General features: G+C 47.6%; 5 protein-coding genes across 5 annotated transcripts; 2 read left to right on the top strand and 3 right to left on the bottom strand.

Moving 5' to 3' along the window:
* Nucleotides 1-1,673: 1,673 nt before the first annotated feature.
* On the top strand, nt 1,674-3,468 carry APUU_50302A (cytochrome P450; the record flags this gene model as incomplete). The annotated part of the gene is made up of 4 exons (XM_041705284.1): nt 1,674-2,042; nt 2,123-2,880; nt 2,948-3,066; nt 3,161-3,468. 4 exons carry the CDS (start codon nt 1,674-1,676, stop codon nt 3,466-3,468), a joined length of 1,554 nt encoding a protein of 517 aa, XP_041557785.1.
* A 435-nt stretch (nt 3,469-3,903) lies between these two features.
* APUU_50301S (uncharacterized protein) lies at nt 3,904-4,344 on the bottom strand (the record flags this gene model as incomplete). The annotated part of the gene is made up of 1 exon (XM_041705283.1): nt 3,904-4,344. The coding sequence occupies one exon, from the start codon at nt 4,342-4,344 to the stop codon at nt 3,904-3,906; it is 441 nt and encodes a 146-aa protein (XP_041557784.1).
* Nucleotides 4,345-8,104: 3,760 nt separating this feature from the next.
* On the bottom strand, nt 8,105-8,674 carry APUU_50300S (DASH complex subunit DAD2; the record flags this gene model as incomplete). Its single annotated transcript, XM_041705282.1, has 3 exons — nt 8,105-8,238; nt 8,299-8,358; nt 8,440-8,674. The coding sequence occupies 3 exons, from the start codon at nt 8,672-8,674 to the stop codon at nt 8,105-8,107; spliced, it is 429 nt and encodes a 142-aa protein (XP_041557783.1).
* Nucleotides 8,675-9,187: 513 nt separating this feature from the next.
* On the top strand, nt 9,188-11,438 carry APUU_50299A (shugoshin family protein; the record flags this gene model as incomplete). The annotated part of the gene is made up of 4 exons (XM_041705281.1): nt 9,188-9,236; nt 9,302-9,746; nt 9,796-10,295; nt 10,354-11,438. The coding sequence occupies 4 exons, from the start codon at nt 9,188-9,190 to the stop codon at nt 11,436-11,438; spliced, it is 2,079 nt and encodes a 692-aa protein (XP_041557782.1).
* Nucleotides 11,439-11,836: 398 nt separating this feature from the next.
* On the bottom strand, nt 11,837-12,432 carry YPI1 (PPP1R11/YPI1 family protein; the record flags this gene model as incomplete). The annotated part of the gene is made up of 2 exons (XM_041705280.1): nt 11,837-12,114; nt 12,207-12,432. The coding sequence occupies 2 exons, from the start codon at nt 12,430-12,432 to the stop codon at nt 11,837-11,839; spliced, it is 504 nt and encodes a 167-aa protein (XP_041557781.1).
* Between the last annotated feature and the right edge of the window lie 509 nt (nt 12,433-12,941).

The following is a 12,941-nucleotide window of genomic DNA, read 5'->3' as shown; positions in this document are numbered from 1 at the left end:
TTGGAGCACAATTGCAGTGGAGCGATGACGGGTTTACGGCGTCAACCCAGAATGTCCCACCAATCAGGCGCTCGGCAGCCAGAACAAGGAAACAGCAAGATAACCCGCCCAACGTGCCCCAGCCTCCATGTGACCGGCAAAAGATTTTTGGCGCGAGTCCAGATTCCAAGGGCCAGAATCCAGGAACAGGCTAACAACAAGAAGAAATCGCCCAGACGATCAAGATTTGAACAATCAGAAATCTGATCATCCCGTGATCAGTCCGCAGCTTTCAAAAGGGCAGGTCTGTCGAGACACGCCCCCTTCATCCGCGGTCGAGACTCCGAGGCTCTTCACCTGCAGGGCTACAGTCCTTAAATGGGAGACGAGTTCAGGCGCCCGGGAGGCGCCTTTTTGGTCCTCGCAGATGATCTCCGAGTCGTGCATCTGGCCCTGGATTATTATTGAGGACGCGACCCACTGACTATCACCTTGGAAGCTAAGGTGTTATGTTATAAATTTACTCGATAGGTATAACTAGTTACTATTATTATTCTTCTTCAAATGCCCCGCCGAAACATAGTTGAGACTTCGAGAGAGAAGTAACCCTTCGGTTCATTGCCCAGTTTATCCTATGCATAGCGGTGGCTCACAAGTCACAACAGCAGCTCAAGCCTCAACGCCACCCAGCCCTCAACACTCTAGGAAGCTGCGTCATCTGACGCGCCTTTTTGGGCCTTATCATCAATACGTACAAAATATAATCATTATCTTGTTCGATCAAAGGTGTCTCCGATAATTCACCCTAATTCAAAGCCTCGAGAAGCTGCGCATCAGTCAAAAACCCCTGGTTCTCCAATGGATGGCTTTGGGCTATGGACATGCCCCAATAGCTTAGGTAGGGTATACATTTGTTAAATATCTGCCGCTTAACTCCATGATTCGCGTTTTAGGACTGTTTGTCGGGGAAGGAGGTCCTGTACTCATGCCTCACTCTGTGTTCACTCTGTAACTGTTCCTAGATCTGCAGACCATCCCATATACCCCTTTACTCGCGGGTTTATTAACTATTTGCAGGGTCAATGAGGTAAAAATATACCTTTTTTGACAAAGGCGGTTTGTGAAAATGTTTGCCATCCATCCCCCATCCCCCTTTTTTTTTTTCTTTTTTTTTTTTTTGATTGATTAATTGATTTCATCTCAACTCCCTATTGTGCTCCCTACGTAGGAGTGGCCAGCAGCGGCGCAGCCCCATGAGAGGATGTATAGTTAAAGAACTGAGGAAGAAACACATGGATCTGGCATTTCGCGGCAGCCATAAGACCATAAGTATCAAATTATGTTACAGCAGAGTATGGGCTGGGCGGAAATAGTTCCGGGTGCGGAATGCTCTCTGTTCGTTTGGTGAGAGGAAGGTTTCGCAGTGGCGAATCACGACCCGCGCATCTCTGAGACTCGACTGGATTACCCCAGCTCACCCCAAACTAGAGGTTAATGCGGGGTGGGCCTCGGCGCTCTGAGCCCTTTTCGCAGCGCTCTGTGAGACGGAAAAGTTCCTCTCGAGGCGGAGCTTTGCGAAGTCATCTCGCACAAGGAGTGGAAGAAGGCGCCGCGCGCCTTATATCTACTGGTCACCTTGAACGCAACAAGCTCTAGCATACCACAAGGCAGACGACAGAGAAATCCGCAGCAGTATGGCTATCGCAGAAGTATTGTCTTTCGTCAACGGCAGGGTTGTCGAATATCCCCTGCAGTCATTACTTATAGTCACTTTCACCGTCCCGTTCTTTTACATTTTTATCAATGAATTCGTTCGGGCTTCGGCTCGCATCCCTGGCTTTAGGGGCCCCCGTGGGTTGCCTCTTATCGGTAACCTCGCCCAAATCCGGGAAAACGCAGCGGAGCAATATCGTATCTGGTCAAAGACATACGGACCCGTCTATCAGATTCAACTCGGAAATATCCCCGTCATAGTGATTAATTCTGCTGCGTCCGCGAAGGTCCTCTTTGGGCATAATGCACAAGCATTAAGTTCCAGACCAGAATTCTATACGTTCCACAAAGTGAGTTCAGAATGACCTCGCTATCTTCACGCCGCTACTCGGTCCCTGTCTAGAGTCGTTGCTTACTATGTGATGTGTAGATTGTTTCGAACACAGCTGGTACAACTATTGGTACCTCTCCCTACAGCGAGTCGTTAAAGAGACGCAGAAAGGGCGCAGCGTCAGCCCTTAACCGGCCTTCGGTTGATTCATATGTATCTCATCTTGATGTTGAGTCTAAAGCATTTGTGGCCGAGCTTTATAAGTATGGAAATGGTGGGAAAACACCAGTCGACCCCATGGCAATGATTCAGCGACTCAGCTTAAGTCTTGCCCTCACTCTTAATTGGGGGGTGCGAGTTGCGTCCCAGGAGGAGGAGCTTTTTGACGAAATCACTGAGGTTGAAGAGGAGATTAGCAGATTTAGAAGCACCACGGGTAATCTACAGGATTACATACCCCTTCTACGTCTAAACCCCTTCAGCACAAACTCCCACAAGGCGAAAGAAATGCGAAACCGGCGTGACAAGTATCTTGGTTCGCTCAACCGTGACCTAGACGATCGGATGGAGAAGGGTATTCACAAACCTTGCATTCAGGCCAACGTTATTTCTGACAAGGAAGCCAAGTTAAACTCAGAGGAGCTTACTTCCATTAGTTTGACCATGTTATCTGGCGGCCTAGACACTGTCACCACCCTTGTTGCCTGGAGTGTTTCTCTCCTGGCTCAGCGCCCCGATATCCAGGACAAGGCTACAAAGGCAATCAAAGAATTTTACAGTGAGGATCAGCCCCTATGTGACTCCGCGGACGACCAAAAATGCGCCTATATTGTGGCGCTGGTCAGAGAATGCCTCAGGTCAGTACACCGCCATTACACCTTCTTGACAACTACATTGAAGGCATGACTAACTGATTTACTTCAGATACTATACTGTCCTTCGTCTTGCACTGCCGCGAACATCAATCAGAGATATTACCTATGAGGGGAAGGTGATCCCCAAGGGTACCGTCTTCTTTCTCAACTCCTGGGCCTGTAACATGGGTATGTAACCTTCGCCCCCTGAACCTTGCTCCTAGCAATGTGCAATGTGAAGATATGGTTCAACTCACCTTTTTTTTTTTCCCTCAATAAACAGATCCTGAAGTCTGGAGTGATCCGGATGAATTCAGACCTGAACGCTGGTTCGAGCAACCCGACGCGCCAATGTTTACATACGGTATGGGCTACCGCATGTGTGCTGGTTCACTTCTCGCCAATCGTGAGCTGTATCTTGTCTTCATACGGACCCTGAGCAGCTTCCGCATTGAACCAACCAGCGAGAGGGTAGAATGGCATCCTGTGAAGGGGAACTCCGACCCGTCGAGTTTGGTGGCGATTCCGAAAAAGTACAAGGTGAATTTTGTTCCAAAAAATGAGGCAGTACTTGTCAAAGCCTTGGCTTGATGAATCCAATCAGTTGTTTGAGTTCTTTTGTTTGGCAACTTCGATATTTCTGGCAATCTGTACCTGAGAGCATTCAAGATGAATCCAAGCAGTTATATTATTGAAAGCACCCTATACTTATACTTATATAGGGCAGTGCGAAAAGGCAGATGGTTCAGGCTACACATCGAAGAATCTACCGGAATGGTTGTCTAAACAAAACCGAACAGTAAAACTAAACAATATAATGAATTGATATACACAATTTTGCTCATAGTACAATGTAGACTCACATTTCTCTTGACTTCTTTCTTTACAGTCTTACAGTCCATGGCATAAGTATTTTCAGCCGAATCCCTGAAACGCCACCCTATCCATCACAGGCACCAAAAGCAATTCTGAATTGCAAAATTTGAACTGATAGCAAAGAAGTGGCCTCGAAAACAAATCGCTCCCTCAGGAAATGCAAGTGTACACGTATATATCGTCAAGAATGCAATTAATCCGCCTGCAAATTTCCCCATATTTTGTGTGGGGTAAAAGATTAAATTCCGTCCCAGATCTCCAGTATTCTTTTATTCTTTTATTCTTTCTTTCTTTCTTTCTTTCTTTGGCTTTTTTGGGAGGGCCTTTTTGACCATTCTGGCATTGTATCATCAGACCCAATTTCCAATACCGCATTGACAGCGAGGCGGATGTCACACGGCCTAGTTCAAGATAACAGACAAATGGTTTTCGAATAAACGAGGGGTATATCGCGGTAAAAAATATAGAGCGCGCTCGGGTGGTAGGCAGTCTAGAGCCGGGGGGAAACGTTGTAGTAAAGTTGAGATGTTTGTCTCGAAATAAAGCGTCACCAGTCACCACTAGGATTTCCCAGGTCGGCCTGCGAATCATGATGTGAGACGTCTTTTAAGGTCGCGAACATGGTCAAAGCAGCTGGCATAGTCACGTAACTCGGTTTGGGATTGCGATGATATTGGGGAGCCATGTGACGAGTAGCTGCGGAGAGAAGACAACGATGTTTGTGACGAGGACGGCGACAATGTTCTGGGATAATGTGGTCGACAAGACTTCAACGACGAAATTCGGGTCGTGCTGGAAGTCGGGTTGGTGGTAAGAAAACGCACCGCGTGGCTGGGGCTTTTCCTGAGTGCCGCTCTTAACTCTTGTGTAGATGCGGCTGTGGGTTCATGCAAAATATCGAGTTCAGCAAGTCTGCATGATTGGGAACAGTAGGCCCCCCCCAGTGTTTGTCGGTCGCAGACCAGACAGAAGTCCAGAGACCACTCGGTAGTCATTATGGGAGATTTAAGGCTGGCGCCACCGCGCTCGACGAATTGATGAGGGCGCGAACGATGGATATTGTTGGGTTGAGGTAATGATATAGGAATGAGGTCCACGGTGAGGATTATATCCGGCACAGAGGCAAAGGACGATATAGTCCGGTACAATGGAAGAATATTGCACAATAGATGGAGAAATTGTGGTCAGAGGTTATGCGTTCAGACACTGCAGTCACCTCATAGTAAGCAAATCTATTACCATCCTTACCAGCCGTACAAGCATGCGAAATCCAACCCTAGGAGGGTTCCTAGCTCATAGCGACATAGAAGGAAGATGATTGAGAGATATGCATCGAAGCAGACGGATAGAAGGCTGATTCCAGAACTGAGCAAGCAAAAGGGCAGCCGACAGTATTATAGAGAGATTTTCGACCTTGGGGGAAGCTGAGCACTTCGACTCAGTCGATAGGAAATCGCGTTATGGTGATGAAAGTGGAGACCGATTAGTCCAAATGCGTTATACAAAGGCAGTGTGTGACAACATATGCTCAAGTTGGAATGAATTTCCCAATCATCATTATCATTTTAAGGTAGGTAGGTACTGCTGCCGAAAGGCTGCTGGAATGCCCTGAGCGGGATTAGTTAACTATCTGGCACCTTCATTACGTCAGGAACATCCCATTCTTTGCACTGTGGTTGATCAGGCTGCGTGGTTGGAGTGGAGAATGCGAGAGGGGTTGTTGGGTGTGGGCCTTGCGCTAGACCTGTCCAAGATTAGTGTTATTGCTTCAAACTTTCCTCTGCACCGACTTTGGTGAGACAGGGGACGGCCAACCACTCAGCGCCCATGGCGCCCTTGGGTGCTTGATGGTCACTTCGACCTCCTCCTCCCAAAGTTCTGGCAAACTCCTGGCCTGAGGCCTAGAGAACTTTAAAGATTGGCAAGTGACCACAGCATGAGGATGGTTTGGCAGACTGGGTGAGCAATCTCCAAGACATTATCCCTCACTGGTGAGGGGATTTTTTTTGTTCTCGTCCAATGACCTGCGTTTCGTGTTCGATTTGCCCTCCATTGCTGAGGTCGGTATCGTCTAAAGGGAGCGGCTTCCGAGCTGGCAAGTCTGCTAGCCGTAGCTTCGCAGTATGTCGTCTGCAAGTTGAGCACAGACCTCTCTGTCGGCAGAGAATAATACTCGCGATTTATTATTGCCTCAGTCCGCCCCATCCGCGACCCAAATCCCAACCATGGTGAACCAGCTGTCCTGGGCCAACAAGTGTCAGGCTGTCAGCTTCAAGATGTCCGACTCCGTAGTACGTCCCAATAGGATTGTGGATATGAGCCGACGGGTGATGCGCGTTCTCACTGGGCTCCTCGCCTCCTAAGTTCTAACGCAAAACAGCGTAGGCGCTAAGGCGACCGTCCGAGGCCCCAAACTTTACTCAGTAGCCACTAGTCGACAGCTGGAGAGGTCCAACCAATGCCACTCTACACAGAGGACGTCGTGGCTCGGGCGCTATGCATGAGAAGTAAGAGTGGGGAGGAGGTCCAGGGTAAAAAGATAAACAGAATAGAATAAAAAATTCCCGCAAGCAAATAACAAGCCTAGGGAGTTGATAGCAACTGAGGATAAGGTTGCAGGAGCTAAAGTCTTCAACTCTTCGTGCTCGCAAGCACTACTTGTGATTACATCGTAGACGAGGACTTTCCCTCAGGGACCAACAATGGATTTTACGGGGAAAGATGTTCTAAAACAAGCCAGATGGAGCTAAATTTTGGGAAGGTATATCCAACGGTACAGTATCCGTACCTATCCTCCGTTCGTTGAAAATCTAGCAATGCTCATACATCTTGAATGGATCGCGTCAAGCCCCACGATCCAATCCGAATAGTAATCTGGTTGAGACGAAACTTGAAACTAACTAACTATTGGTTTTGTGGGTCGTGGCAACTCGAAGCACCCCATAGTTAACCAACTACTCCGTATGTAGTCAGTTTGGTTATTCAGTTAACCCTTTTACAGCTTTAAAGTTGCCGAGGCGCACCAGGGACATTCGAAGACTACCCATTCCTCGGCCGGTTAACTTCCCACGCTTCCCTGCAAATATAGAGAACCTCTTTATCTCACTTTATCCGGTTAGCGGAGCACGGAGTACGAGTCTGGATAGTTAAGCTCTGCTAACCGCTGCGCACCCTCTCCCAATTAGTCGCTTTTTTGGCACATTATTGTTCTCAGGTTCTGTTGAACCGCTATCTCAACACCACAAAAAGCATTTGATGAACATGACCCCTCGCTGTCTATCGTGGCTCATGGTCTGCAGCCTCTCCTTGTTCCAAAGTGCATTACGAAGATATCTTAGAGGGGAACCACCACAACCAATTGCTGTGTGTACCTACGACATTTGTTGAACCACACAACACAAGTACGAAACCTGGATCGTTGGTTTTCCACATTAACTATAGTTAGTACAAACTGCATACGAGTAGTAATTTAGCAAGGAATCGGCGAAAAATACAAATGAGCTTCTGGTCTTTCCGCTGGCAAGCATTATGAATCGGATGGCAAGAGTCTGCGCGACACTACTACGTACTAAACCCCAATACATACCGTCTAGGATGATGAGTCCGTCAAGTGTATTGGGTCCCTTTATTTACGCTTCTGCCTCTAGTAACGAGGCTCACCGCAACTGAGCTAAGGTTTCAAGCTCGGAAGCCGCTACCAGCGAATGCGTTATTCGCAATGAGCCGATGGCTGGGTCAAGTTTTATATCCGTAGGATCTAAAATACTATAGCTCTGCCATAGGTACGTAGTTGAGTTACGTATTCCTTTTATTCTTATTTTTATTTTGTTTAGGAAATCCCACGATTGAAATCAGGCCCACGTTGCTTCCGCGTTGAAATTTTTGCAAAGGCAGGGGTGTGTTGTTTGCGATGTAGTGGGTCTGAAGCCAGCTGCGTATGGTACACTCAGCAATTATACATGGGACCAATTCACATTAAACACACACGAAATAGCAAACCTGACAAACCTGAGCTCTGACTGTACCCAAAGGCGCAATTCCTTGCATCTTCAGGCTATTCCTAACCCACCGCGCTACGCCCGGTATGGAGTTGGCTGTGCCTGATACTCAGGGTGGCCCTAATAATGTCGCATGTTAGCGGGCGCCTTGTTGTGAATCATCGGACATTTTTGTAGTTCTAGGTAAATCCAGATAATCAGATCCCACCGGCAGCAGTGTGGTCCTTCCGACTGAAGTTTGGTTGACGAGAAATGAACGGTCAGTATCATAGCTCCGTTCTGTCCGCACGGGTATTACATGACCGTAACAGCGTGTTAAAAAGGCGAATATGTGGAGGAGAACACCATATCGTTCATTGTTCGCTAGGTTTGTCTTGTTGAATTGCAGGAATTCGAACCAAGGTCGCTGGCAAGGGGGAGTAGGTATCATTTTTGTTATCGACACTCGCTTCTTGCGCCGCCACATCTTTGAGCACCGCCAACTTAGCTGAATCAAATACCACATCAGTAAATATAGTACGACCTCGATCGAGAGCCCAAAACATACTTGAGGCCATGGTAATTGCCCGTAGGATGTTATCCCAATTTGCAAGTACGCATGCCACGGCTAAACATATGGAACAGCAGCTATAGTTAGTAAGCAGACCCTTGCATGTGCAAATAACATGCTAAGCTAGGAATTATGCACCTTCTGTACCGTCTTTAAGTGTTTCCAGTTTGGCCCGAAGGACCTCCATTTGCCCTGCAAGGCCGTTGCTCATGTCACGAAGCTGGACCAGATTATCCAACTCAGCCTTCTTCGACGCAATGCGAGCTGCCAAAGCCGAGGACTGCTGTTGAGATATGGCACCGCCTGGCTGTCGAAGGGACGCCGCCGACGTTCCGGGGCCCAGCATGGAGGTAGGGCGGGACGTATAAGCCATGGTGGCGGGGAATTCAAATCAAGCGCGGGGGGGAGGATATCGCTCGATTTTGAATGCTGGCGCAGAATACCCCAATATCTGCAGGGTGACGACAATCTGGCCACTAAGTAATAATAACAGAACCACTACGTAGTAGTAAAATGCACCAATGTGCGTTCAAGATGGCTGTTGTAGACTTGTAACTTAGTTGTTTAACGAGTTGGTTGACGCTGACGGGGAGGTTTACACTGACTGACCGACCGCCCGCACTTTCCAATGTTGCAAAAACAAAAGGATATTTACGCTATTCCTAGAATGGAAAATCATCAACAGACCCGACGTGGAGCTTCGGCTCAAATCCAAATGCCTCCCTTCACCTTCTTCTCGACAATGTCTCACGCGTCCGACCCTCAAACTTTCAGCACCCTTATGATCGTGTGATCAGACAATTTCGGCCTCTACTTGGTATATAGTGAATCCCACGGCCGTTTGTTCCAACAAGTGCACACTTATCGCCACTGCTACTCGCGAATCATGGCTCGTCTGAACGAGTCAACAGCGTCGGCTGAACCGATTGAGATCCGTTCGTCTAAAGATCCAAAAACCCCTCGATATCATTGCGCCATGCTTATATCTATTTTCCTTTAGTAAAGAGACGGTTTGTACGACAGAATCGCGAAATTGCTCGAGTAAACTCAATCCAATCACTCCGAATTCGGAACCTCGAGTCCGAAGTCTCCCACCTACTTTCTGAAAACGTGTCGCTGCGAGAGCAGATCATAACTCTGACGCAGGATTTGGAGCGATTTGAGGCAGCAAAAACACTTCACGACGGTGTTTATGGCCTAAAAACTAGGCTAGACAGCAAACTAGTTGAGCTGAGCAGCCTGATCACAGAATTGGGTAGTCTGCCGCGGCGTTATGCTAGAAAGTCACGGGATGAATCCGAACATATGGGAGAGAAACGGCCAAGGGAATCAAGCATAACTCAAAAAGTTAAAGATGCCAATCTCGACAGAACATTGGAGGTTGAAGCAAATGAGAAACTCCCCGTGATACTAGAAGACAAGTATTTCCCCAGGCGCACACTCAGGTACGTACACCCTCGAACAAAACCAATCTGTTGCTAAAAGGGTTGGTAGTGCGCAAGAGTTACAAGAGCTGTCGAACAGCGACACGGATATTTCAAGTTCTTCTGGGTCGGAAATCTCTGCCAATTCTCCCAAACAAGGCGATGAAAATGACGATGTATCAATGAAATCACACATAGGGTACACGGACACGAGCGCAATGATTGGGAACGCAGAAAATGCACATTCACTACCTCCCAACCTTGAAACAAGAAGAAAGAAAAGACCCGGTCCAATTACAGCAAATGAAGTCCATAGTGACACAAATTCCACATCTCTTCTCGATCCAAGATTCACTCGGAAATGTGGAGCAAAACGCAAGTTCTCAGCCGAAGACGAAGAAAGCTTTTTTGAATCGGCCGCGGCTGAGGATGATGACTTTGAATTCAACCGTCCTATCCAATCACCAGTGAGGTTGTCTGCGCAAAATAATTCTCCAGTTAAAAAGAATACTGGGTTAAAAGAGGCAGTTTTGAGCCACATACAACCTAAACGGAAAGTGCTCGAACCAAGTATGTAAAGCTAACATCCACCTCGCGAGGTCATGACTGACTGTGCAAACAATAATAGAAAGCACGAATAGCACCATAATTTCGCCAACCAAACCAAGTACTACGAAGAATCGGGACAAATATCAAACCCCTACGATCGTCGGGGGAAACGAGAACTCGATCCCACAACAATCCAAAGGTGGCCAGGGCCGCGGCGAATGTTCAACCCCGAAGAAACCTAGCACACCTATCACCGGTAGCGACAGGGGAATGAATTATAATAGGCAGGAGATGAAGACTGAAGTGAGAAGAGACAACATGCAATTTCACGATATCCAACAACCCGACGTTCCCGCAACTCCAGATATGCCTAATGCTCGGCCGTCAAGGCGACGCGGCGCAGTTGTTAGCTATGCCGAACCAAACTTACGGGATAAGATGAGGAGATCGACGAACGAACTTGGACCAGCTGTCAGTGGGGATAGGTCGCGAAAATCCGGTTCACATACAGACTCGAGTTGGGAACCCCATGAAGAGCCTAGTAATAAAAGCAGCTCTGTAAAGAAGGCTCGGGGTTCCAAAGTCGCAAATCAAGAGCATGATTTAGTCGGCGACAAAACACCTGGCGAACATTTGGAGCGAAATCTGAATGCTAGTCCGGAAAAGAAGCGCCAATCCTCGGCACGACATAATGATGGCGGAAGAGAAGACGCGGAAAGTCAATTTCAGGAGCCATATGTACGAGGCGAAAAAGAACTGGAGGACCAATTCGGCAGTATGTCAAATCGAGAGGAAATTGTTCAAAACAAGCGCCTGCTTTCTGTACACGGCAAACCGGATGTCTCCATGGACGTGAACCAGGCAGCATTAGTCACAACCCGAAAGTCCCGAAGACATTCTTCAAACACCAAGTCTTCCGGGCGAAACACCGTGCCGAGATATTGCACCAGTGTCATAAATGCAGAAAGCCTATACAATGATTTGGTTACGAGTTATTCAGGCTCGGGCAGCTCAAATAACGAGCTCTCCATGTTTCCTACGAAGGCCGATACCTTCAATACCAATGATCCACAGGAGAACCCTAGCACATTGTCCTTGGTGGGTTCCACGGCAACAGGACGAGGCCAACGAATTGCTGCTAGGCGGAGAAGTATGGTCTTATAATAGTTTATTAACTATTACGGTTGCAGTCACAAACAAGACCCGCCGCGCCTTCGGGTTAAGAGAACTTCTAGTTACATTCAATATGATTTCACACTGTTCCAATTTGGAATGAGACAAGTCAAACATCAAACCCCTAAACTAAGTCAGTCCTGTGTGATTCATGGCGCCGCGTCTAGACCCGTAACTCCAAGGTCCCGATAGCAATCGAGTACTGCTTGTTTTCTCGTTTTCCATGGGTTAGCCTCTCGCTCGTGGATACCCAGGTAATATATTGGTCGACATCGTAAACATCATCATACTTGATGTATATTCCAGTCAGGTTCTCCGTTGAGCGATAATGGAAATGCTGTCTAACAGCCTGTCCATATTAAAGTTTGGAAAGCTCGCCCGGCCTTAACTTAGCTCTTCGTAAATTTGGGCATCTTTTCGTAGGCATTTGGACCAGGCTTTCTTCGTTGGCGTTTCTCGTCGTCGGGGCCATGGTCACCAGGCGTTCGCGCTCTTTCTGGTGACGACTGAGAGCCACCATGGTCATGGTTATGCTGTCTGCAGTTCTTCTTAGACCTCACAGCCCCAGCCCCCCGATCGCTGTCCGAATCGGACGATTCTGATTCCGAGGACTCTGATTCCGAACTACTTTCTCCAACAGGTCTCGTCTTATGGTAGATGCAGCATACTATCACGCACGCACAGGCAGTGATAATCAATCAATTAGCTTGAGGTTGCATAAAATGGTATCTGTCATTGGTTGGGTGTCCCTATTTGTACCTTTTGAGCTTTTCTTTCCCATTCCTTCATTATCTACCACATCTTGGCTCCACCGAATATGCCGTGCTGGCGTTTGATCACGAGTATCCGAAGTATCTCCCTCTGCTCTTAGCCTTAGCGTTCCAGTTACCTGGATATTTGACGTATTATCTTGTACTCGAGAGACAGAGGAAACGCGGGAGCTAGATGTTGGGTTTTGGGAGATATGTTGGCGGCCATGCGACATCACTGCGTTCGTAGAAGAGCACGAGAGGTTCGAGGATTGTTTTAATAAGCAAGTGTCTAAATTCTGTTAAATTTCTCAGGATTTATGACTGTCATCGAGGGCGATGGTAGGTGTTGGATCAATAAGTCTCGTGGATTGCGTACCGGCGCAATAGGTATTTCACCGCCTGCCTTTGCTGCATCGGACTTTGGTTCAAGCGCGAAACATAGCGCTTGTTCTGTCTCAGATAGTCAAGATGTCTACTCGGTTTGCGCGCGGTTAAATCTTCAGGAAATGTGTAATGTTTACATGTTTTCTAGCCTACTCGAAATTAAATACAGCCAGCGAGCCTCCAACAATGAGATAATGATAGAGGCTCACAGAAGTGGCAACATACGAGAATTGTATGTCAGGCAACCAACTCGCTGCCATTGTAGGTTTGAGGGAGATCGATATATCAGATATTCGCCTTTCATGGGAACACGACTCCAAAGAAAAGGTGATATTGGAGGAACAGTCAACAGGCCAAG

Source organism: Aspergillus puulaauensis, chromosome 5, assembly GCF_016861865.1.
Source record: "Aspergillus puulaauensis MK2 DNA, chromosome 5, nearly complete sequence".
NCBI classification, from domain to species: domain Eukaryota; kingdom Fungi; phylum Ascomycota; class Eurotiomycetes; order Eurotiales; family Aspergillaceae; genus Aspergillus; species Aspergillus puulaauensis.
The sequence above is the reverse complement of the archived record's forward strand: the minus strand, read 5'-3'. Positions and strand labels throughout refer to the sequence as shown.